The sequence below is a fragment of the Ailuropoda melanoleuca genome, chromosome 16 (genome assembly GCF_002007445.2).
Source record: "Ailuropoda melanoleuca isolate Jingjing chromosome 16, ASM200744v2, whole genome shotgun sequence".
Lineage (NCBI taxonomy): Eukaryota > Metazoa > Chordata > Mammalia > Carnivora > Ursidae > Ailuropoda > Ailuropoda melanoleuca.
In genome coordinates, this window is record NC_048233.1 from 24,047,995 (window position 1) to 24,075,476 (window position 27,482).

Below are 27,482 nucleotides of genomic sequence, written 5' to 3' on the forward strand. Positions count from 1 at the left end.
CACATAAATACAGAGACAATGTTAGTTTAGACTGATTTATTGAATAGTCATTCATTAAGCAAATACTTATGAATGGTCCTCAATACATACTATGGAAGCATAAAAATAAGTAAGACATGGGTCTCTTAAAGAAGGGAAATTAATGTGCACTGAGGGCTTACTCAGGTAAGCATTGAGCTAGGAATTTTGATACACATGATCTCAATTATACTCACTCAAACTCCAAAATATGGCATTATATATTCCCCATTTTCCAGATGAGGGAACAATAGTTCAAGATGAAAAGGAAAGTTGGCCAAGATCACATATCCGGGATGGGGAGCTAGTGTGTTTACTTAACCATAAAGTCCATGCCCTTTCTGCAATGTGACAGTGTGTAGCATCCGACAGAGATAAGGCAACAAAAAATAAGTACAGTGCCACACTGCTAAGTGTGATGCGAGCAATTTAGAAGCAGACATATTTGCTGCTGGTTAGTGAAATCCGAGAAGGCTTCATGGAATAATGGCATTAGAGCTGGCCTTAGAGTGAGAGTTGGAGTTCAACAGCTTGGGACTTTGGGCATTGCAAATGGAAACACCATAACTGAGAACATGTGGATAGTCTCTAAATTGAAGATGAGTAATGCAGTTGGGCCGGAAGTTGATCTATAAACAGGGGAACATTGGGTGAAAAGGTGGGCAAAAAGGGAGCTTGATTATGGAGCACCTTATGTGCCAGGAAATTTGGAATTTTAGAGTTACAGACTGTGCAATGCTATTGATAGACTTTTGAGTAAGGAAATGATGAATTCAAACTGGAAAAATTAGTCTGGCAGCACTGAGCAGAACATTTTGGGGTGTGAGCCAAGGTGAGCCTGAAAAATCAAGGTGTGGCTATGGGATGTGTGGAAGGAAGGGAGTGAGATTGGGAATACAGATTCATTAACACATGCTAAGTAGTGCACCTGGAACAGGAAAAGGGAGATGCTAAAATTGATGGAGAAGCTCTCAGCCTAGAAAACTGAAGGCCCAGTGGGATATCATCAATGCCAATATGGAGGTCACGATAAATTGCTAGGTCAGAGGAAGATGATGGAAAGGTAAGATGCACTGGGTTTTAGACATGGTAGATTTGGCTGCCAGAAGTCACGCCTGTAGAGGTGTCTGTCAACAACTGAAAACAAAGGACAAAAGCCTGGAGAGAGGTTGGAGCTGTGGTTGCACATTGGGCAATAATCTGCAAAAGGCAGTATTAAAGAAGAGGGCAGAGAGAAGAAACAAGAAGTCAATGATAAAATCTAAACCGTTTATCCAGTGGTTGGGAGAAGACTTGTGAGAGAACAAGAGAATGAGCAGTCCAAGGCAGAAGGAAAGGTCAGCAGGAAACTAATGAGGAGAGTTGAGAAAAACATTCAATCCGGTGATGGGAGCTGTTATGATGTTTTAAGGAGTTTTCTAGGTTATAGGGCTTTTTTTTTTTTTAAGTAACTGTGAAAAGCCAAAGAGAATTTTGTCAGCAAAGGAAAAACCTAGAGGAGCAGGAATGGTACTTAAGTGATGGGCTTGCTTTGCTGTTCATCTTTCTTGTTAGAACATGGGAGGCAGCATCATGACCTCGAAAGAGCTTCACATCTAACTGATACATTCTTCCAAAGAGCCCTTTCTTCCAAGGTTGCACACTGGCCTAACAGTTATTATGATCATGAAGGGAAGGACTTAGAGGAAGCACTGTAAAAACAAGACCATGAAACACACAGAAAGATTTTCAAAGGCAGCATATTTTTTCCTCCACAGAACTCACTCTTCGATACAATGCCTCTCTTCCCCAAATCCCCAAATTATTGTACGATATCTTCCTTGGCTCCATCCCAATCTCACTTCTTTCCATCTAGTCTAGACATATAAAGAAAGACTCTTCTTTCTGCCTCATTTCCTTCCCGTAAGTCTCCCCCGAGCATTGTGCAACTTATCCTCATGGAAAGTACTCCATCTTCATCCTGAAGCACCTGAATGAGAAATCCGAAGGCTCTATTTGGCATAATATGTTACTGGCCTTCTCTGCTTTGAAATAGTTGATAATCAAACACTTTCTTTCCAAGGCTGTGTCCTCCCCTCACATTCCTGGTTCTTCTCATACCATTCTTACTGGAAAGATCTGTGTGTATATGTGCATGTGTGTGTGTGCACATGTACGACCCTCTTCCTCTCAACTCTTCAGTGCTGATATTTCCCACTCTAAACCTCACAGTCTCCTCTTCTCCCTCTGGAGTCTTTCCCCACGCTCTGGCTTTTGCTACCACATACAGATGGAAGATTCCCCAGTTACTGTCCCCAGTGCAGGCACATTCTCTGAGGCTCAGACTAATGCTGACCTCTGTGCTGGGTGTGGCCCACTGGGGTGTTGAGTACACACTGCAATTTCAGTATTTCCAAAGCCATACTCAGCATATTCCTCTCCAATTTTTTTCTTTTTCTTTTCTTCTCAAACTCAACTGTTGGAACTACCATCCACCCATGCAAGCAACTATCTTTCATATTCATTCCTAACCATTGAGATTTTAAAACTCTGTCTCTAAATATTTCATGACCCTGTCCTCTCCCTTAATACTGCCACCCTAACTTTTCTGCAGGAAAGTTTTGTTACCTTTCACTTGAACTATGTCCCCAGACAAATAACCTTCTGTAGCTGTACCATTGCTCGAAAACAAAAATTAGACTCTGTACGCCTGTACTTAAATTCTTTAATGGTTCAGCATCCTTTATAAGTCTACAGGACAAAGTCCAAGTTTTTTAACATAAAAGACCACGTTCTGGTGAACCTCTTCTTGGGGCACAGGCTGCACTGAAATTCATGCTACAGCAACACTGAGCTCCTTATAGTAACTGAAGACTCCCATTGTGCTGTTCTTCCCTTCATGCCTGTTCTTATGCTGGTCACTCTGCTTTTACCCACTTTATTTTTTTAAAAAAATATTTTATTTATTTACGTGTGAGAGAGAGAGCATGAGCCGGGAGAAGGGCAGAGGGAGAAGCAGACTCCCCCCTGAATGGGGAGCCCAAAGCGAGGCTTGATCCCAGGACCCCTGGATCACGACCTGAGTTGAAGGCAGACGCTTAACCTACTGAGCCACCCGGGTGCCTCTGCTTCTACCCACTTTAATAGACTAACTGCCTTCCATCTTTTAACATCAATTCAGTGACCATCTCTTCTAAAAGCCATTCCTGACCCTTTCTTGCCTGCCCCCTACCACAACCTGAAGGGATATAACAGCCTGTGAACTTCTCTATCATGTCTTTTAACACACTAGATAGCAATGACACTTATTGTGTTTGCATTCCACAACAGATTGTGAACACCCTGAAGAAGTTCTGGCAGGTCCAACTCATGTTTGTTTCCTTGGAATACAGTTCATTGTTACAGGTTAGTACTTGGTACACCTCTGAGTGTTGGAGGAATGCTGGAAGGGTTTGGGAGACCCAATGAGGAGAATGAGACAGTTGACAAAAGGTGAATCAAGGAGGGAATGGGATTTATTGAGGACCCAATTTGAGTTATATAGAATAATGTTGTAGCGAAGCCCTGATGCTTGTTTTGTGACTTTAACCAAAAGATTCTTCAGCTCAACGTGGTGAAATAGACAGTGAGGATAACCTGGACTTGGTGATTATTCAAAGATGGGGAAGAATTATAGGATGCTAGGTCAGCTACAGAGACAACCAAAGGGCTGCAGTATATTGAGAAGAGGGTAGAGCTAAAGGGAATGATGAGGGCAAGGAGAGATGTGGGTGAGTCTGGGAGCTAACAAGGAGAAAGGGGAGGAGAGTGTGAGGTGTGTGTGTGTGTGTGTGTGTGTGTGTGAGAGAGAGAGAGAGAGAGAGAGAGAGAGAGAGAGATGAAAAACCGGGAGAAGGAACAGTCAGTGAATAGAAGTTCAAGCTGCTAGAAAAATCATCTGTGGATTCATAATTCAACAAAATAAAATAAAAATCATTCTGTCATTTAATCAATACATTATTGTGATTAAAAATCTATTTGCCAGTTGGTGTAACCTTTTGAAATTTTGCAACACATTCTACAGTCAGAAAATCATACGAATTTCAGAAATAATGACAAGATAGCTTTCGGATATGATTCTTCTATTTCTGGAAGCAGAGAACCCTAGTCTAATGCCCAGTTATATAATTTTTGTCCAGCTTTCACTCTGAAATTATTTTCCCAAAGCATGACAAATAAAAATCACCCTAGCCCCTCCTTCCTCCTGGACAGTTTCTTCACCTATTATTTTAGTATCCTGAGAATACTTACCACAGATAAAGCAGGTTGTCTTTAGAATTTCTTCCTTTTTCTGTTTTTCACTTCTGAGATCAGCAAAAGTATCAATGATAACACCAAAAATCAAGTTAAGGACAATAATGATGACAATGAAATAAAAAAGAAGGTCATACACCACTCGGGCAGCAAACAAGGGCTCCTGAAATAAAAATTTTAAAACATGTATATGTATACATATTTTCAAGGTACATTGATTTGGCATATGGTCTAGCATAGAGAATATATTCAATAAAAATTTGCTGAATGAATATAAATAGTGCTCCAAGCTGGAAAAAATAAGACTCACTTACTGTCTTCATTTTCTTTTCTTTAAGTGTTGTGAAGTAAACTTCACATCTGTTCCCAGAGCCCCTTCCATTCTCCAGGACTTATACTCCTCCCACCAATGGGGGCATACCTTTTATTAAAAACCACTGTACTATATCATTCTGCTAAATGCATTTTGGCACATTGGGATCCTATCCCAGAAGCTGCACAAAAGGTAGACAGGTAGCAATTCCCAAGGTCAGCGATTAGGGAGCTGAGAAGGACCTAATGCTTCGTCAAATTCTAGAGTAGATTTTGTTCTTGGCCTTAGAGGGTCAAGAACAGACAGCTCCAGCTTACTTCTACCGGGTAGGCAGTATTAAAACACACACCAGAGACACGGTAATCCAGCCGTTTCCTAGATGAGGAACCACTCGATGAACTGACAATATGCTACAGCTGGCCTGCTGCAGAACTGAGATTTTTCAAGCCTTCAGCCTGGCTCTTGAGTTTAGCTTTTGCAGCTAATGAGAAATTTTTTAGCCTGCTGCTTTAATATATGAAATCATGTTAGAATTTGTTCAAATTTTATATTCATCATGGATAAATAATGGTCATTATTACTATTCAGAGGCAAAGAGTAAATCTTCATGCCTGAGAAGGCTGATAGACAAGAGGCAGCCTAGTTTCTGTTATTTAAGTAACAATTAACTCCTCTACCAAGTTTGTAGTCATGCGCTCAGGGCTGTAATACAATACACAGTTCAAACTTGGAAATGTTTCATAACCCTACTAACAGACATAGATTTTTTGGTACCTTAGCTATTTCTGTATAGTTCTAGTATACAATTAATTGGTTTTAATGGCCACCATTATACATTTCAAGCAACGACATAGTATAGCATCCTGAAAACAAAATTGTGTTGAGGATGCTGTTAAGAAAATTTTAAAAATGCTAAAGGGAAGAAGAAAGGGGGGGTAAACAGAAGGGGGAATGAAGCGTGAGAGACATGGACTCTGAGAAACAAACTGAGGGCTTCAGAGGGGAGGGGGGTGGGGGAATGGGATAGGCCGGTGATGGGTAGTGAGGAGGGCACGTATTGCATGGAGCACCGGGTGTTATACGCAAATAATGAATTATGGAACTTTACATCAAAAACTAGGGATGTACCGTATGGTGACTAATAAAATATAATAAAAAATTATTATACAAAAAAGAATATAGACATAGAAAAAAATGCTAATGGTCTTCTTGACAAAAATACGTTTTCTCCAGCTTACGTCTTTTGATGGCCTTCTGAGAACGTCTCCCACGCCGCCGCCGTTCCGGAGGCCCTGGTTTAGGACGGTGACGATGCACATGAGGAGGGTGTCACATGTCCTTTCAATTCCATCTTCATACTCTTCATCAGCTATAAGAATACACAAATTACACGAGGCAACAAACTCATGGTTTAAATATGCTATTGTCTGCTTCCAAATAGGCTTTCCTTTATAACTGTGCCATGACACAATTTTTGGAAGCACAGAAGACGTATTTGACGTGTAGCAGCCCATGACTAACACAGCCTGAGAAGGCCACACAACTGTATTCTGAAATATTTGTTTTCTTTCAAGAGTGAAAAATGACAGAATGGAAAGGACAACGTATGAGAAACCTCATATGCCTGGTGCACTGTTGCAGTGTGGGGAGGTTGTGGTAAGACCTCAGGAAGCCAAGCTATTGCAGGAGAAAGAGCATGCGCAAGGAAGCTGGGTGGGCGTGGCTTCAAATTCTACTCTGTCCCAGTACTGAGACTTGGGCAGTCACTCGACCTCAATATCCTCATCTTTAAATGGGGAGGTCCGATTAAAGATGAAACCATTCAAAAGATTATATTTAGGATGTGTAAAACACTGCACAGGGATTAGAATACACATAGTCGGGGCTTAAAAATCAGCGCAGATATTATTGCATTAATTTAGTTAAGCATCTAAGCTCTTTTAATGGTGAGCATTGAGCTATGGACAAGAAACTATTTATGTGAACAATTTATTTTATGTTAGTGTACTTACGTGAAAATAGGGAGAAAAGAGGAGACAGAAAAGATATAATGTGACAAAAAAAATCCTTGGTTTTATTTGGTTTAAAGGAAAACTTGGTAATAATTTCCCAGTCATTTAAAATAGTGAAAAGTTCTTACTATATTAGAATCATGATTTCTGGGGTGCCTGGGTGGCTCAGTTGGTTAAGCATCCGACTCTTGGTTTCAGCTCAGGTCGCGATCTCAGGGTCATGAGATCGAGCCTCACTTCAGACTCTGCTTTCCGTGTGGAGTCTGCTTGAGATGATCCCCCCAACTCCTTCCCCCTCTGCTCCTCCCCCACTTCGCACACACACACACTCTCTCTAAAATAAATAAATAAATAAAATCTTAAAAAAAAAAAGAATCAAAATTTCCTAAAATTGGTGAGCAGAAATGTATTTTTCTTATTACAAGGTTAAAGAACCATACTGGTGTTGAATTTTAGAAATTGTGTAGCCACAGGTGCGAATATGAAAACAATCAAAGTGGGGAAAAAAAAGAAACAGTCTAATTTTGTCTACATGATCCATGACCAACAGCCTGTTTGGTACTTTTTTACAAAAAGGCTGATTTTTCCTCTTGTGAACTGACTTTATTTTAACTTCACATGGATGGGAGGATCCTGATATTTTCACTTTATTCAGAGCGGTTTCTTTTTAAAACATAAATATATACCTCCAGAGGAGGGCGGAAGTCAGGCACGGGCAAGCACGGAGCTGCAGCATCAAAGCCAGCAGCAGAGTCCGTGCCAGACCACTCACCTTCGAGGTGAGCCTCAAGGCGCATTCTGATTTAGAAAGGAGAAGAAAGCAAGCTGCTTTTGGGAGAAGGAGAAATGGGGAAGAGGTGAGGCTGGTGGGGACAGCAGAGCAGCAGAGGAGACAAGGCAGGCAGAGAAAGCTCAGTGTGCAACATGCTAGTAAGGTCCCCAACACCTAAAGCGGGGGGTTCTAACGCCATGGCTAGGAAGAACGTGAAGAACACTAGTTAGAAATGTGTAAGAGAATTAAAGAAATTTTTGCAAAGAAATATGGTTTTCAAGGAATAAGGTCATTTGGAATATGTCCATATGCTACTTTGCCACGGTTGGGTGTCTGGTCAAAGCAATCTTATATTTAGTGGCAGGATCCGCATTCATATATTCAATCAGCGACTACCTCGTCATGTCACATAAATGTTTCCTAAAGACTTAATTAAGTACCACATTAGTCAGTACATAGAAGCCACAAGAAAGTGCTCCATCTCTCCCTAAGAATTTAAAAATGAGGTTGTTCATTCGTTAACAGGTGAGCTAGTAAAATCCACACAAAATTCATGTGATTAGCTATTGTGAAATAAAATAGATTGGCTGCGAACATAAACAATGACAGTATTGACGTTCTGTGCGGCATGTACGCACGGGGGAGAATGCCCAGGGCAGGTCAATGACAGCAGAGGTCCAGTCAACCTGCAGTGCAAGGGTCGGTGCTTAGGCATGCAAGTTTTATACAGGAGCCTCCGTGAGTTTGGTTAATAAGGCTCTATCTTTGTGAGATGGATTTACTCGCAGTGTGTGAAGCCAAGTTACCAGGCCTGTGGGCTAAGAGCCAGGCCCTGAGTCATAGTAAATTCACCTAAGTGAATGCCACCTTGTGAAGACCTACCTACATCATCAGCTGACCTTCCCGATGCCAAACCTGCCTCATCACGCTGTCTCCACAGACCCAGGACTAGGTGCTAGGTACACAGGTGGGAAGGGGAAAGTGTGGCAGCCCCTAGGAGATTAACGGTTTCCTAGGTAACAATGCCCTACCCCAGGGTACTGTGCAGGCAGGATGGTGTGCATCTCACGGGGGTGGCGGGGGCCTCAGGGATAGCATCTTGAAGGAGGGGGCACCTGAGTTAAATGCTGAAAGAGACACATGCCTGGCCAGTAATATCAGCAAGGTAAGACACTCTAGGCAGAGAAAAGAGGATGAGCAAAGGTAAACAGGCATGAATGCATATGGGGTGTTTGAGGAACTACGGTGTGTTGGAATGACTGGGCCTTTGGTATGTGCAGACAAGTGTGAGAAGAGAAACAGGGAGGGACCTGTTTATTATGGAGAGACTCATACACCCAGCTAAAGAGTTTAAACTGTATCCTGAAAGCCAAGGGGAGCCACTGGAAAACTTTAAACAGGGGCAAGGTGGTTTATCATCTAGCTAATGAAATAGTAAGAGAGAAAACATTTACTTAAATAAGAAGACAAATTAGCACATGATTATAGCCACAGAAGTGGTGCAAAGAGATCAGAATAGAGAAGCTTTAATAATAGGGATAATGAGTGGGGAGTCCCTCTAATTAATGTAGACTCTGAGTTTGCCTTGGATAGTCAGTGGATTAAAAGAGTAGAGAGGCATTCCCATGGTATGGCCAGAGAGCACGGGAGGTAGGAAACTCTTCACTTATATGATGAACATCAAATAAGCCAGCATGCAGAGGAGTGGAAGATAAAGCTGGGGAGATAGACTGGGAGCTCTCTGTGAGTCTGGGGTCTATGTGACAGGCAATGGAGCATCATGAAAATCTTGAGTTGGGGGTACGGGAGAACAGACTCAAAGCAGTGATTTCTGACCAATAATCTAGTGGTGACACAGTAGGTGAATTGAAGAGGAAAGAATGACTGGAGGTAGACAGACCACTTAGGAGGCATAGTGTGTGATGAGCCCCAAACGAGGGTGATGGCCGTGAGAATGGCAAGGATGGATGAACTGGGGCTGGCAGGACCCTAGGCATGAGGGAGAAGGCCGTGTAACACATCCCGCTGGAGCTTCCGGCCAAAGCTGACTTGGAAATAGGTGGTCCCATTAGGTCACAGAAATGGACAACTGAGAAGAAGGAGCTGGATGCAAAGCGTTATGATGAAGACAAGGAGAGAATTTCAGATGATTGTAGAATGAGAAGATGAGAAGACATTTTTAAAAGCTAGAGAGCGCAAGAGAGCTGGGAGAGTACTGTGAGCCAAAATTCAGGAAGAAAATAATGTAAAGATGGAGAAGATACCAAAAAATGTAAAAATTATGGGAAGAGTCAAAGCAATGAGAAGCAAGAAAAGGTCTCTGGATTGAACATTCAGGTCATCAGGAAACAATAGGAAGATGGCAAATAGTGAAACAGAAGACAGTTGATGCAGAAATCGAAGGAGAGAGTTCAGGCCAGTTGTTTTTTTTTGGAAATTCTGGTCCAGAAAAGAAGGAGGTGGATGCGTGTGCACAGGTAACAGAGTGTAGAGGAAGGGTCAAACGGAGGCAGCAAGGAGGTTTCAGGTACAAGAACGAACAACGGGCTAGCTAATGGTGCAAGGGAGTAACGATGAAAACAAGGAGTTATGAAAGGAGTGAGAGAGGGCTGCCTGAGTGGCTCAGATGGTTTGACCATAAGACTCTTGGTTTCCGCTCAGGTCATGATCTCAGGGTTGTGAGATCTGAGCCCTGCTGCCAGGCTCTGCGCTCAGTGGGGAGTCTGCTTGAGAGTCTCTCTCTCCCTCTAAATCTTAAAAAAAAAAAAAAAAAAAAAAGGGAGAGTGCATGCTTGCGTACAGGCAAAAGGAAAGAATTTGGAAATAGATGTGTAATGTGGACACATTTTAAAAAACTAAATATATACACGTAAGGAACTTAGAACATCACTTGGCACATAGGGGGTAACAAATCTAGGTGTCATAATTATCATTTTTACTGACAGATGGCTATAAAATCTTATGCAAATTTAAAGTTTTAACATAACCACCTTTATACTTGAACAAAATTATCCTCTTTTTCAATTGAGTATAGTAAAATAAAATATTTTTCTTAATTAATAACAGAAATTAAAGTGTTTTACATAAAGAAAGGAATAAAAATATATTCTACTGGCTCTGATTTGAGGTGTTGGCCTATATGTTTTTTCGAATATTGGACATGCTTGAATAAGAGTATTTAATAATGCTATTTTTCTCCCTTAATAATTAAAGTACCCATTTTTTAATGATTTCTTAGAAACAACAGATTGCCACTGAGATATATCTGAAAGTCTGAGTGCAATTGAAAACCTCTTGTTTGTCAGTTTTAAACTTTAATTCTAATCGATTCATTATGGAAATTCTTTTTTAAAAATATTAACTAGAAAGAGAAATTTAAAACGCTGGGCACCCCATGGGAAGCCAAAACGCAGAGCAGCACCAAGGCTGATGGGTTTCAGCTATTCATCAGTCTTTTTTGTTAAAGTAAAATATCAAAACATATTAAACCTGAATTGCTCATACATGTGAAAAATCTGTGAACTTCCTCCCTTTTCTGTACATTCAAATGACCCTTACTTAGAAAATAATTGTAACGATATTTTGTAAATTGCCTAAAAAAAGCCCTCATTTTTCTAGAATGTCAGTTTTTAATTTTTTTTTTTTTTTTTTTAGTTTTTCTTTGGTAAGTGATTATATTTGTCTAAGAAGTCAGGTAGGTCTGCAGCAAATGAAATAAAAGTTCTTTTTACTTTTTTCCTCCAGCCACAGTTGGTTGCCCGTTACTGTGCGAATGTGTGGCTGCTGGGACTATGACCCTACCTGCATCTGCTGGGGCTTCCTCGGGGACCAGCCGCTGGGCTTCCCAAGCACCACGAGGCTTGTTATTCTGCTCCTGTGTATGGGTCTGGGCCTTTTGTAATGTGGACCTGCTGTCCACAAGCTAACAAACCAAGGCCATCACAAATGCACACTAGGGTTTGCAAATTAAAATTTAATTCTGGTCTTAGACATGGAAAAGTTATTTTTAAATCTAAGAGACCCATGCTGCACAACAAACACCAGGTTCTAGTTTTTCCTCTACCCTTGCAGTTAAATACGTGTGGCTGAGATTTAAAGGTGGCAAGGGCTAGAAGATCAAATCTGTGGAATTTTCAGTCAGATGAATTTTATCACTTACCTTATCAAATGCAAAAAAAGGGCAGAGAGGAAAGAGTGGGTACATTAATAACAGGCATCCCTGTAGTTTCAAACACTGATTTAGGAATGACCCCAGATGGTGTGAGGCCACTGTCATCAGCTCTGGCTCCCAACAGTGTCCCTGCCACACCTCCAGCACTGACATTCCTCCACTATCCTCTTCCTTCTCTGGGAGGTTTCCTGCAAAATCATAGCTGCCTCTCCCTACTCCCAGCTCAGCTGGAGCCTAAAATCATGGAGATGTTGCTCCTGGGGTAATAAGCCTGGAAGAATTGTCCCCATCTGCCCATAGAGAAAAGGGAAGTTCTGTTCCTTGTGTAATATATTAGGTGAGAGACAGGTTGTAGAGGTCGTTATGAGAAGCCTTTTATGAGTTTGTATTCAGAGTTATAAACCAATATCCAAACAGGCTTCACAATGGAACAGAGTTTCTCAACCTCAACACTACTGACATTTTGGGCTGGAGAGTTCTTTGTTGAGGGGGCTGTCCTGTGCGTTGGAGATGCACCCCTGGCCTCTATTCACTAGATGCCAGTAGCATTCCTTCTGGAGTTGTGACAACCGAAAATGTCTCCAGGCACGGTCAAATGTCTTGAGGTGGGAGAATGGGGAGGTGGGGGGGGTGGAGGGGGATCAACTCCAGTTGAGAAATACATAATTGAGAATATTTATGTCTAAAGTATTGCCTTTAGAGGATGGCATGCATAAAGAATAGCTATCCAAGCATTCTAGTTGAAAGGCAATACGATAGGCAGAATTTCAATAATCTAATTTTTGGTTAGGGAAGAAAAAAATGTACAGACATTAATCCTTTAACCAGAAGACAATAAGACTTAGAAGACTGGAGAACAGGCCTAGCATCAGAGATCTAGATTAGTTTGCTAGCTATGTGATCTTAAAGTTTATGTCCTTCGGTGTTTTTAATCACAGTGGGAAGATAATTAGTAGTATCTGTCTATCCTTGACATGCCTCAGGGCCCTCGCCCATGCTGGTCCCTGTGCCTGGAATGCAGTTCCTTACCTCTTGGTGTGACTGACTCCTCATTCTCCTAGTCTCAGTTTAAATAATCTCTTAAAGACCACATCCAAAACCAAGAATGTACTATTCAGTGGCTAACTGAACATAATAAAATCAATCAACCAATCAATCAATCATCCCTCCTCAGGAAGGCCTTTCTGTTTGCTCTACCTACAGACAAGCTCCCTTGGATTATCGATCATAGCACCGCTGGTAGTACTCACCAGAGTTTATAACTTTTAATGCCTCCCTTCCCCCCCAACTTTTTTATAAGTTCCATCAGGGCTAGGATTATGTTTGTCTACACAATACTATGTCCTGAACACCCAGCATGGCGGCTGGCCAATAGTACAGGCTGAACCAATACTGCTGTAGGAAGGAAGGAAGGAATGAAGGTTTTATGATAATATCATCACCATCACCATCATCCTCATCAAGGATTTGTGCTGAACCGACTTAATGAATTTCTTGTTTTACAAAAATATTCACTTCATTTTTTTAAATGTTAAGATCAAACTGCCACAATTAGTAAGAGCACACAAAACAATCATACTAGAATCCCTGGGTGATTATCAAAAACAATTGTATAAAGCCTAAGAGTTGTAAGATTTCACAGAGCTGGGCAGCCACATCCTGGGATGTGCTCACACCATGTAGGACTGCGAAGATCTCACTCCAGGAGGAGAGGCTCTGGCAGCGATCTCACTGAGCCTTCGTAGCTTCGGGCTCCTATGTGTGAATGAGCGTCACTAGTGGGCGGCCGCGCTGGGCCCTGGGTCAGCCATCTTTATAGTCTCTGGCCTGAGGAACACTGGCTTTGTTGTTGGTTCACTGGCAAAGTAATATTCCTTTCTTAAAATCAAACTATAGTTTAAATATATTTGCTTTAAAATAAAGGAAATAATTTGAAGGTAATATTCAGAGATAGAAGAGCAAGGCAGGAATACAGTTACAAAATCCTAGGGACCATGTTGTTAGAATATTTGTGTTAACAGAAAGTACATTTTTTAACCTATCACTTTTCACACTCTGTTAAGGAGAAAGAGTGTCTAATTGAAAAGAAGATAACAAGTACTGGTGACAACAAATTGAAGTTCAAGATGGCCAAAAGATCCGAACAGCTGTTTAATTTTACCCAGCTACTTAAACTATCGCCAAGTTTTTGCTGGGATATATATATATATATATATATATATTTAATCACGACTAATAAGAGGAGGGGCGCATTTGTAGACCTGGATTTGAGATTGTGACAGATTCTGCAAGCTGCTGACAAATGAGCTTGATGCTGATCCCCAAGATAACATACCAAAATGGATCATTAAAAGGATAGTGTGGGAAGAAGGTGGGATCAAGAGAAGCCAGTACAGGTTCACACTACCCTCAAACTGGGGATGTGACAGACGTTGTGTATCTGGGCTTTGGCAAAGGGGCTCTGAGGACTCTCATGATTTTTTTCTAAAGATGGAGAAACATGGGCTAGCTGATAATTTACTTAAGACCGAGTTCTATGTGGCTGAAGAATTACATGGAACATGACTATGTCAGTATGAAAGCATATTTCTAGTAGCATGCTAAAGAATTTGTCCTTAGCACCGTCCCATGCAACATTTCTAGCACCTTTAATGGAAATCTTCCAGAGCAAAGGTTGGCAATTTTTTTTTCAAAGAGCTAGACAGGAAATGTTTTAGGCTTTGTGGGTGACATAAAGTCTCCATTGCATCTTTTTCTTTAAAGAAAATACTTTTTAAAAGGGTTACAACTAGTCTTACTGTGAGGGCTATACAAAAACAGGTGGCAAGCCAAATTTCCCTATGGGCCGTCGTTTGCCAATCCCTGTTCTATAGCTTATCAGCTTGAAGATGACACAAGAGAAAGTAAAGATATTGCTTCATAGAATCAGGATCCATAACGATAGCATGAGCCCCATAGCACATGAGAACGGAAGGGGCTTGAAACCTAGAGATTATCTAGTCCAAAAACTCCTCATCTATTCCCGGGACAAACTGGGATGGCTTTGGATTCCGAGTTGTCAGAAAGATATAAAAATAAATGCATCACTTTATACTTGAACTCCCAAACTCCCAATTACATGAGTACAGGACAGGCATTGATGGCTTGACAGCCAAACCAGTGAAGAATGGCATTTTAGCCGAGTCAGCCCAATATGGGTCAAGGCTATGGTGTGATTTCAAATTCCACTCTCCTGAATACGATAGCACCACTCAGCTTCTTGCCCCGGAGTGTGACATCGAGAGTCACAGCTAGACTATGGGAGGAAGGCTGAGGAAACTGGAGGTGTTTAAAGGGGAGGATGCATGTAACAGGATTTTAGAAATCGCAGGGCACAGTAAAGCTCCGCAAGCAAGGAATGAGCTGGTTTGTTATTTGGAAGACTTGACTGGCCAGCCAGGCCTTAGGGGAGGAAAGAAGTCTTGGAGGCAGTTGCTCACAGTTCTTGGAGCTGCTGGGACCTTGGGAGGGAATGTACATATATGTATTTCTCCCTTTAGGTCACAAAGCATGAAAGATTTTGTTTGTAGAAGGCACCATCCATTTTCCCTCATGCAACAATCCAACATCTCAGGAGAAAAGGCAGCTTTCACTATGATCAGACAAATGTGTTCCCAGATGCAAGTGGGGGACTCCAGCCTGACACAGGGCTTATTAACTCTTCCTTCCCTCATCTTCCCCAAGTCCAATTTTCCCCTTCATAGATGTAACACAGACTAAATCCACTCCTTTTTAATATGTAAAACTCCTGAAATATTTAAAGATATATACTCCCTAAATCATTGCTGCTCCTGGAAAGAGATCACTAATTCCTTCTACAGTTCATTAAATTTCACATACGCCATAGTTTCCAAACCATTGAGAACAATTTAGAGCTTAAAAAATTCTTTTTATGAGCATGGTTCCATTTGCTCCTTTGGAAACAGGGGAAGTATCATATTCTCTCTGTCTCTCTGTCTGCTCCCTCCCTCCCTCCCTCTCTGGGCAAACCATCTGAACAAGGTCCAGGAAATTTGCATAACATATCTAAGAGAGCTAGAAAGTAGGAAGCCCAGGATTATACCAAGCCTTTTGAGTTCTAAGCCTGTGCATTTCCTGATTCTTTGTTAAAGGCTATATAATCGAAAGGGTCTCCTTGTGGTATGGGTTTGCAATATGGTAAAAGTATTTCTAGCAGCAGTCCCACAGGGTAAATCTGATAAATTCTCAGAAATAGAAATAATATAAGGAATGGGGTGGGGAAACAAAAGGACAGATATGGGAATCCTTTCTCTAGTTTGAAACTTTTGGGTTTTTTCACCCTCCATGGTTCTATTTCAACCCACCATGAAATTCTTAGAGCAACTCCCTTAGCGGTAATAACATTTTCCAAAGAAATGTAACTGCAAAGTATCAAGTTTGTACTGCTCTGGGGCCCTTTTTACAGACCTGTATTTGAAGCTGGTATTGTGGGTGTGCAGTTGTCCTTTTGACATGTTTCCATCGTTGAAGTTAAAGTCATAGTAGGAACTTCATTACTACCTGAGAACACACAAATTAGAATATGGTAGAGACAAATATGCAAATGACAAGAAATGAACATATGATAACAAAGGCATATAAATAAAAGGCTTCTACTCCAACATAGCTGTGTTCCTGAGGTCTTTTTCAGTAAGTTGGTTTGGAACTCTGAACACAGTTTTGTATATGGAAGCAATTTTATAAATAGAGAATAGGTTCACAAGCCGATCCACTAGACGGCTTTTATACCTTTATGAATTATAATGTAGACCTTAACCACCAATGTAACAGTTTCGACGGCCAACTACATTCAGGGTTCAGACTTGGGATGCCAGGAACACACTTCCCTCAAAGCAGTTGGCCCAAGCTCCAAGCCACTGGTCAGTCAACAGGTCGAGACTTGCAGGTCATGGCAGTTCTAACAGTGAAGTCAGGGGCTCCAAGAAGCAGGGTTTAAAATGCAAGAATCCTCTGCCAGATCCTACTCAGGATCTTTCTTTTCTTCCTTAGTTCCCAAAGGTCCACCTGCTTCCTAGTGCACCAGCTATTTCCCTGGCCAGAATGGAACAGGAGATAGTAACCTTCCTACCTGGGTGAGAAAAACTTCATAAAACATTTTGTTGTGGTTGTTAGTCACAAATAGAGAGTAAAGAGGTTCATACTTCTCAGACCAATGTTTCAAAGAGAGTCATCACGGAAAGTCCATAAAATGGAGGAACAGGAGTAAGTTCACTTTTATATACAAAGGGTTGAAGAAATATTCAGGTGCGTATCAGAGCAACACCACACCAAGGTTATCCTGATTCTCTGATGAGAAGAGGGCAGACGCGGCAACAGGGAGCTCAAGTTAGGACACGTGACCGGGAGCAGGACCAGGCAACGAGGATCAAGTTGTCTGCAGCACTAGCACTGGGGTTCAGAAAGACCGAGTCCACTCAGGGAAGGGAGGCTACATGTTTAACTCCATCTTTCCTTGCTCCCTCCCTGGGGCAAACTTGAGGGGACAGGGTGGGTACATACAAACCCTGGAGTGGGTTTCTGGTGGTCAGAGAGAGAGAATGATGGGGTTTCTGTGTGTCCTGGTGGCCATTCCCTTACTTCATATTTCCTGACTCCACACGCAAGGCTCTGAGGACACAAAGTGGGGGCCTTGCAGACCTGACAACTAGGGAGTACCAAGGGGCACAGACAGGGTGATACTTGAGTGGAGGAAGTCAAGTACAATTAATGTAATGAGGTGCATTAGGAGAGAAGTGAATTTTAGAAAGAAAACAATGCAAGGCTTTTTGGAGAAGGATCAACCTAAAGGAGACATGGGATTTCCACACAGAAAGATGAGCTGGTTGGGGCTGGGGGTTAGGGGGCAATCCCAGGTACAGTTTGTATGACAAAAGGCACAGAAGCCAGCAAAGGCACAGACATGGGAGCAGAGTAACCTGAACTCCCAGTCTGATGTTTTAAACAAGTATCTCACAGCTAGGGCAGATCCCAGCAAAGTTTCTGAATCAATGAGAGACCCAATCAGAGCAGTGGTTAGAATGAATGAATCAGGCAGGCAGAACAGGCTGAAGGTGGGGAAGCCACCTAGAATGTTCCTGCAGTCTTCTGGGTGAGAGGAAATGAGGATGGGAAACCGCAGGGTGGCACTGAGAATGGGGAAGAAGGGGCACATGTGAGAGACACTGTGACCTCCGCTCGTCAATGGAACCTGCCCTCCAACTCCCTGGGCTAAGACACGACTCCCTTCAACACTGTCAAGTGGTGGCTGCTTTCTCTATCGAGCACCAGTTCCACCAGTCCCAGAGGTAGGATCTGCATTTTCCTGAATTCTTGATGCCATTAGCCAATTATCCATCCTCCACTCATAGGTGCCTGTGATACTCTGCGATTCAGCTCCAGAACTCTCAACCTCCCCTCTTGGCTCCATCTCCTGGCTTTCTGATGACTCCGTCCTACTCCTTGAGCAACTGCGTATTCTGCACTCCCTAGATGTCACCTGCTACCTAAGCATGCTATCCTCGATGATTTCACTCAACCTTGGGCGTCAATAGCATTCAATACTTGAAAAAATAAACTTTATGCTATTTACCAATTGACGTACTAGATGACATTACAACTTAAATTAAAAATACTACGAAAGTAAGGGTGCTTTTCCCAGGGCACAATATCACATTCATTCTCAGCTTATGCAACAAAAATTTTCAATCTATGAAGAATCAAAAAGTTTAACTTTGTTAGCTATTCTCGTATACAAGATCTGAATAGTATTTATGAATGCTTTTTCTTATTTGGCAGTTTTTTGTAAAAATACACATATTTTTAATAAAGATCTTGACATTTTAGGTCTAATGCCAATTTTGTAAGAAAAATGAGAGCAGATATTTTTGTATTTCTGAGGAAAATACATTCATAATGACACTAACTTCCTTTTTAAATAACACAAAAATACCCACTACTAGATTCATTAAACAATAACTAATGTACACATTTGGATTCAGGAATCATGACGCTTCAGGCTCAAACGCACCCTGTATTGAATAACTCAATGTGATTATACCTCGTAAACAATAAATAATTAAAACTTGAAGATTTTTGGGAACAGATAGTTTATGATTCACAGATAGTTTTGTAAAAGTGGAGTTTTGGAGGCTACTTATGGATAGAAGCTTTTCCTCCAAATATTTACACCTGTAAAACTCTGGAAAAAGTAACATCTAAGGGAGAACAGGAAAGTCAGTAACAAAATATTTTACGTTCCTCTGAATCAAGACTAATACCTAGGTATGAAATTCAGTCTCAAGTTTAACAACCGAATCTATGTAGATGACATTTCTATTCTGTGCTTTGATCACTTAGACTTAATGATAGATCTAAATGCCATTTAATTATCCCATATCCTAAGAAAGATACTACCATATGTCATCAGTTTAATAATCAAGAAATGTTTGTTAAAAGCAAGAAAGAATATTGTCTATAAATCACCACTAAATATTACTCAGCCATCAGAAAGAACGATTACCCAACATTCTCAGCAACATGGACGGGACTGGAGGAGATTATGCTAAGTGAAATAAGTCAAGCAGAGAAAGACAATTATCATATGGCCTTCACTCCTTTATGGAACATAAGAAATAGGAAGATCGGTAAGAGAAGGAAGGGAAGAATAAAGGGGGGTAAACAGAAGGGGTAATGAACCATGACAGACTATGGACTCTGGGAAACAAACTGAGGGCTTCAGAGGGGAGGGGGGGTAGGGGATTGGGATAGGCTGGTGATGGGAAGTAAGGAGGACATGTATTGCATGGTGCGCTGGGTGTTATATGCAAATAATGAATCATGGAACACTACATCAAAAACTAAGGATGTACTGTATGGTGACTAACATAACATAATAAAAAATTATTATAAAAAATACAGATAGTAATAGTAAAAAAATAAAAATTAAAAAAAATAAATCACCACTAATTAAATCCTACCTTTAAATGTAATGGCTTGAGGGGAGAGTCATTTTGTGGTTTCCATTCTCTACAACTCATAGGCTACAAAATCATCCAGAGAAACAAACAGCAAAGTGCAGAAGTACGATTTGTATTCAGCAAAGCAGGAGAGGAGGAAAAAGAGTAACAAAGAAATTTAACCCAAAAGACAAAACGTAGGAATGGCGGAAGAAGAAAACATTAGAAAGGATGATAAATAAAAATTCAAAGTAAGATGAAAAGAATAAGACCTTACACCACAAGAATCACAGTGAGTGTAAATGGATGATGCCTAACCAGTCAGACAGCAGAAATGAATATCGTACAGAAATTGTGACAACACGTACTGATGAACTGAGCTCTTTAATGACAGTATTCTGAGCATATTTTCTATACCCAATTTCTTACTACCTGATGGTTTCCAAATCAAAACATTTATCATTTTCAATTCTTTAGATATAATAAATATGACGTACTGTGAGCAAACATCTATGGAATAATGGTTGTGAATGATGCTAGATATTGTTCTTGGGGGAGACAGGAAAAAGGAGGAAGAAGAAAATCCCAAAGCCATTATCCTCCACTGAAGTTGTTGACTGTGTTCTGGAATATTGTCAGCATTGCTGAAACTTTCTTACTGAGATGGAGCCCAGACGATGTTTCTTATATCAGGATTTTCCTATACCCATTGACAGCTGATAGCTGAAGAGTATTTCACATTCATGAGTTCTCAGTGAATGAGAACATGTTTTCAAAGCAATGAAGGAAACAGTTCCTCCATTAGTGTTTATCTATAATTCTTTTTTTTTTTTTTTTTTTTTAGATTTTTTAATTTCTTTATTCGACAGAGATAGAGACAGCCAGCGAGAGAGGGAACACAAGCAAGGGGAGTGGGAGAGGAAGAAGCAGGCTCATAGAGGAAGACTGATGTGGGGCTCGATCCCATGACGCCGGGATCACGCCCTGAGCCGAAGGCAGATGCTTAACCGCTGTGCCACCCAGGCGCCCCTATCTATAATTCTCTTAAGCTGGGTACAAGTCGTATCTGCCATCAGAGAAAGCTCATTTCGTGGTAGTAGCAATACCTGTAATAGGAGTTCTGTTTTTCAGCCTATCCACCTCCATTGTGAAGTCATCCTTCAGAAAAAGGAACCCAATAATGGAAAACAGGTAGACAAGGATGAGAGCCAGGACTGCAGTTAGAATAATGGAACGGCCATTCCGTGTGACACTCTTTATGACATTAAGCAGAGTCTCTTCTCGGTACACCAAATCAAAAAGCTACAAAAATAAAACAAAACAAGGAAGAAAATGCAGTGGTGCAAAAGCTGAATAAACATAAAAGGTAATTATGAATACAGATGCAAGCCATTTTAGTTTACCTGTGAAAAAAATAACAACCTAGCTGATACCTTAAAAATGCACCAAAATACATGCGTCTTCTACAGTGGGAACATATTAATAAACTGTTTTTCAATAAAGATAACTCTAACATAGCATATAATGTGCATCTGTTGGTTTCATAACCAACATAATTTCAATTTTGTAAGATACAGAAATAGTATAACTTCAAATTTGAATTTAGAAAAATTATAATACTATACTTAACCAACTTAGCTACTTATTCCTTATTTTTAGCCTCACTGATATCCTGCAGTTGCTTCTGGAACACATAGCATGGCTAAAGTAAAAATGCTGAATTACGTTTACCTAAGTGATGAATGATTAACAGAGTCATTAGACGTTATCGTTTAATCAAGGAATTAGAGGTGAAATTACTAGACAATTTTATGAGCCTGTTACAATAGAAAAGACGGGAAATTTAAAACTATTTGAGGAATGGAAGCACCTTTCCTTACTAAAGGGGTATAATGAGGGCAAAACCTATTACTTTAGTATGTAGTTTTGGAAAGAGAAGTATAAGCAAATATACAAAACACTTTTTAAAAAATTTTCACTTCCTCTAATGGGTTATTACCCACTTTGTGTTTAGTAGTAGAAAGTCTCTGCACTAGTCAAGAACCTAGGTATGTGTTTTTTCTCTGGAGTATTTATTGCTATATTATTAAGTTGAAATTATATATTAGCAGTACATGTTATATTATCAAAAGCTGGTTAAAAGCAATAAGTGAACACTCATTTAAAAAGGCATAAATATCTGTTTGAAAATTAATAGTATTTTTAAAGTTGGAATAATTAAGATTTGTCTCCTGCTATCTGTGGGCAGCAATTAGAATTTCTGAACTGGTTGAAACAATGCATTACCAGTGTCATGAGTCCCTGCAGAAACACCAGGGCTTGTCCTCTGTTTTTCTGAGTACTGAGTTACTTTCCAATTTAATTTTAGTTTTGCGAGTAATCACCATAAAGATATTTACCTTGTTTGCTCACCCTAGGAAACTGATATTTTACCATGATCATATGCAAAAAAAATATGTTTAACTATTTTGCTATGTGCTTATCTTCTGGAGGGACCGACAATCAATATTTCTCAGGACAGACAAAATAATTAATGCAAATTCAACTTCCAAATTATTGACACTCTGACTTAGTTAACTTAGGCATTTAGATGATGTAAAGGAGATTTTCCTTTATTTCAACTCAACAGTGATTTAAAGAAAAGGTCTGCAAATGGGCTCTTCACTTCTGAATGATTTCTAAAAGTTTATAGCTTTCAGGAGCCCCATGGGATGCTTGCTAAAAATGCTTATTTGTGGATCCCATTCCATACCCCTGGAATAGCAATCTTGAGGAGGCCAAAAAGGTGTAAGACACTGGGCAGGTTAATGGTTCTGTTTATTTCTGAAAGGAAAATTTGGAGTATGGTTTTTATTATTTTGGATAAAGGATTGATATTTGTGGATATAACTAGAAATACATATTCATGTATTTTTTAAATATAAAACATATTTTTAAAATATGCTTAAATGCCATTTTGGAATTACGTCCATTATAATTTCCTCCTAATACTCTATAAATGTCAAAATGGACATTATCATTTTCACCAGCAACCCAGTGAAAACAAATTAGCATCACTATTGTAAGATTAGACCAATCAAAGACAGGACAAAAACACAGCTAGAAAATAAGGTTAAGTGACGTAAATTAAAAGTAACATTATTATCAATAGCTCATGCAATGGTTCAAATACACCTTTATTTTGTCAATTGCTTTTCCTCGAAAAATAGAAAGATTTAATACATCATTTCACATGTTTTCAATATAGCTCTTTAATGAATCTTGATAGTACGAGTCTATCATACTATCCCTATGCATTTTACAGACAAGAAGGCCGAAGCATAAAAACATTACAGAATATTATATGTCACAGTCAGGTAAAAGTGCTGGGTTTAATGGCACTTCATTTACACAGGCATGTTTTTAAAAATAGATTTTTTTGTGTGTGGTAAATTAGAACAGAAAGGGAATTCATTTGGATTCCTGGAACGGAAAAAATACTACTTTTGATTGTTCAATCACCTAAAGTAACTACCTAGAAGATAATTTTGTATCAAAGCATAAGGGACAAATCTACTCTTCCCAGGGCTCTTTCAAGTGCTTGAGAAGTAAATGGAAAATCTGCCTTTTTTTCAGTCTTCCTACCTGGGTTTACTAGATAGATAACAGGAAAGCGGCGGGCGATGGATTTGTCCCTCGTGAGCCAAGCAGACAGGGTCAGCATAATGTTTTTAGATCTTCAACTGGGGTTTCAGGAATGACTTTATTGGGTAGTGGTCTCCACTGCATGTCAACCACGTGTTGGAGATAGAAATAAATTGCTCGTATGGCGTCACGATGCTAAGCTGGTAGTGCTTTAGGTTTCAAACATTACCATGAATTTATCGCCTCCCCTCCTAGTTTATGGCTGTAGAACCATCTATATGTAGGAAGTAAAACTGATAACCTGAGAAAAAAATCTACAAAAAATGTGAAAGTCTGCTTAATAAATTAGACATGTGTAGATAAGCTTAACAGTGACACATTAAATCTGAAATTAAGATTTAAAACAACTCATTGTCTTTTTGCGAGGTTGGCAGTTTACCCCTCATTTTACTTATATGCCATTCTAAAGTTACAATAATATTTGTTGTTGTAAATAAAGTACAATGATTCCAGTGCTAAGAAAATATATCCCCATTTTTTTCCCTCCTCACTCTGTTGGAAAATCTCTAAATGTAAGGGGAAGGAAGGATTTGGCTGAAACCAAAAAGCAGCTGCTATTTGAAGGCTGGGTCAAGAGGTCGGGTCGTTGGTGACTTCTCAGGGAGGAAATAAAAAGTTCCACCACCAATGTGGGTTCTTAGAGGAAAAGAGGAAAAATAATACTAATTTATGATTTTCCTAGGAAATTCTAAAAATAGCATAATTCGTCCTAAATGTCAGGCCCCGCTTAAAAAAAAAAATCAAAGGAAGAAGCACAAGAAGCAACAGCATTGTGTTATTTTTTCCAGCAGTGATCGTCCACATGGAGAAGTACTCACCAGGAAGCTATAGAAGAATTCATGGACAAAAAGGCCCAGCATGCAAACCAGGACGTATGCCACGTGGTAGAGAAAGGCCATATCCAGGATGACCGCTCGGTAGCCTCGGGTGAAAGTGCCACGATTGCCCACAAAACTCACCAGAAATACTATTTTATTACAAAGCTACAGGGAGGAAAAGATTAGATTTTACTGTCTTATTTATCTCCGAAACTCACATAAATAGCAGTCATTGACAAAACCTATTATTCACAAAGTCTGTGGTTTTCTTTTATCATTTCTCATCTGGTAATTTTTCGGCATTGCTTACAAATCTGAGTGTAAACATAATACACCCCAAAGTTGTATCGTTTGCAGTTCCAGGAAAAAAGAGGAGGATGATTAAGGGCCCCAGCTATGCAATCGAGGCAGACCTGAATTTAAACCCTGGCTCTCTCACTACTGTTGCACAAGGTCATGCAGCAGCTGGCCTTGATCGTTTCTCTGGAAAAATTGGAGCAAAGGGATTCCGACCTTATAGAACTCTTCGGAGGACGAAACAATTCATAATGCATATGAAGCACTTAGTACAATGACTCTTTAGATACTACTCATCATATTTTCCATATGATGTATAATGTTTTTATTATACTGGAAATGTAACAGAAAAATATCTTTTCAGAAAATATCTATCCTTGATTTTTTTATCCTAGACTTTCTCTACGGAATTATTATTGTCAACAAGTAAGCCAATAAAAGTGATTTTTTGCAATTAAATCCATAAAAATATAAATACACTTAAGTAATTGGGTTAAAATGAATACAATGCACGGTATTCACCTTTACATGTCCAAAGGTAACTTTGGAAAAACACTGTCCTCTGCAACATCACTGATTTTTCATATGTATGAAAAGAAATTGCCTTATGGAATGATTTTAAAAAATGGGCAGAAGTGAAATTTGAGAGGTTGGAAAAACCTTTTCCTTCAACTTTCTGAAGTTCAAATCAAAAAATAAATGAGAAATGGGTTAACAATGCATGTTGTGAGGATAGCCAAATCAAATCAACAACATAAAAGTTTGAACTTCCTGGGGCGCCTGGGTGGCACAGCGGTTAAGCATCTGCCTTCGGCTCAGGGCGTGATCCTGGCGTTGTGGGATCGAGCCCCACATTAGGCTCCTTCCGCTATGAGCCTGCTTCTCTCTCCCACTCCCCCTGCTTGTGTTCCCTCTCTCGCTGGCTGTCTCTATCTCTGTTGAATAAATAAATGAAATCTTTAAAAAAAAAAAAAAGTTCAAACTTCCTAAATATTCCCCCATGCTAATTAATGATCCTCTCCGTAATCAGTGTTTTCCATTCTTTCATCATCTTGTGAACAATGTGAATAATATCAGGCAGAAAGTTATACTTCACTAGTTTCAACATCACATATTTATGTTATTATTAAACACAGATATATTATAATGGATGTCTTTATAATTATTATCCAAGAGTAAGCTTAACATTATAAAAAGTCATCATTTAAAAAGCTCAGGAAATATATATAAGGTGTTCAGATAGGTGTGGTATTTGACAATAAGCAACCATGAAAATGGTGAAATGCAGAATATTTAGGTGAACTAATATTCAGTGTTTTACTTTTAAAATTATTTTGAGTGACTATTTAAATTCAAATTATTTGCCTTTATTCACCCCCTATATATTTCTTTAAAGATTTTTTATTTATTTATTTAACAGAGAGAGAGAGAGCCAGCGAGAGAGGGAACGCAAGCAGGGGGAGTGGGAGAGGGAGAAGCAGGCTTCCTGCCAAGCAGGAAGCCTGATGCGGGGCTCGATCCCAGGTCCCTGGGATCATGACCTGAGCCGAAGGCAGACACTTAACGACTGAGCCACCCAGGCGCCCTTATTCATGCCCTATATTCATCAGTACAAAATAGAAATAAGAAGTTCTATTAAAAACTATGTTAAAACTTGGAACTATGACTTTTTGGAAGCATGGATGATATGCTCAAGACAAACTGTTTATATGTTATTTCCTGATCTCTATTTCCCTAAACTGAATCATAAAAAAAATATTCAGGAAAACTATTTATATGACCTACACAATCAGGAAAAGTAATACACTGAGTTCAAGTTCTCAAAAAAAGCAATACATTTCAGTTCTCAAATAATGCAAAAGGAAGGACGCATTTCTCCCTAATAGAGTCTCTGCCATTTTTGCATGAAAAATAACGGTTTGCCTTCTCTGTGTATAGGTTGATTTTTATTTTCTTTGAACCTTAATCTAGAGCTTGGTGTTGATGGAATCTCTCTGTTCTCCTGACTAAGTCTCAAACTAGAATGGAGCTGATATTGGCAGGGCCATCCATCTATTCCTGTAGAGATCAGAAACAAGGAAATTGTCCTTTTGTTTTGAAGTGTTCATACCAAGAAGAAATAAATGCAAGAATATAAGATTTGGGGAGGAAAGAAGTTGAACTCTGTGTTTTCCTGCAGCGTGACCTTGAAATGTATAAATTGTTTTGATAGAGCACTTCCATGAAAGCTGGGGATATTTATGGGTATGAAGAAGTTACAAAAACTTATTCTCCCTTTTCATGTCATGACTTACTTGATGTTGTCTATTCTCCCTTTTCATGCCGTGACTTACTTGATGTTGTGGTTCATTTGTCAATGTCATTATGTAGGCAATCTTTGTTTCTATGGCAAGGGTCCAAGCAGGTAATGATAAATGGAGGACGTGGGAACTGGGCAAGGTGACTAAAAGACCAGGCCCTTCTGATTTGGTGTTGAAAAGCCTCTTGAATCAGCATACAAATACCAATATAAATGACCATAACTATCCCACAATATTTTTATCTTTTTCCATCTATTCTTCAAAATTGCATTTCATGTATGTTTTGTTGAGGATGGGGTGAATTGTGTGATGGAAGGGGAAAAAGCGGGGAGTGGGGTAGGGAAACAGCATCAATGTAAGCTTTTTGTGCAATTATTTATTTATTTGTTTGTTTATTGATTTATTTAATTTTTTTAATATTTCAAGTTTTTATTTAAATTTTAGTTAGCTAACATATAGTGCAATATTAGTTTCAAGGGTGGAATTTAGTGATTGATCACTTACATATAATTCGGGTACTTATCACAAGTACCCTTCTTAATGTCTATCACCCATTTAGCCCATCCCCCTGCCCACCTCCCCACCAACGGTCTTCTAAAAATAAAAGCAAAATTAATGTTCATTTGCTAATTAATGTAGAGTGAATAAAATTCATCAATTTTAACTGGATAAATTAATTGTACAATACAGTACTGTTTTCATATATACTTCATAATTCATTGATATGTTTTTGCAGGACTTTTAACAGTGCAGTATAATGGAAGGACACTGGACTAGAAGTTGGGCCATCTGGGTTCCAGTCTTAGCTCTGCCACCAATTGCTTTGGTGAA

General features: G+C 39.6%; 1 protein-coding gene across 1 annotated transcript in view; it reads right to left on the minus strand.

The window, feature by feature from the left end:
- The window catches only part of ITPR2 (inositol 1,4,5-trisphosphate receptor type 2), a 494,278-nt gene that overhangs the window by 60,992 nt on the left and 405,804 nt on the right, over nucleotides 1-27,482 (minus strand). The window contains 5 exon segments of the mRNA XM_034646080.1: nucleotides 4,288-4,453; nucleotides 5,842-5,972; nucleotides 16,026-16,118; nucleotides 20,659-20,854; nucleotides 24,055-24,219. Of these exon segments, the coding sequence (XP_034501971.1) occupies nucleotides 4,288-4,453; nucleotides 5,842-5,972; nucleotides 16,026-16,118; nucleotides 20,659-20,854; nucleotides 24,055-24,219 (751 nt within the window).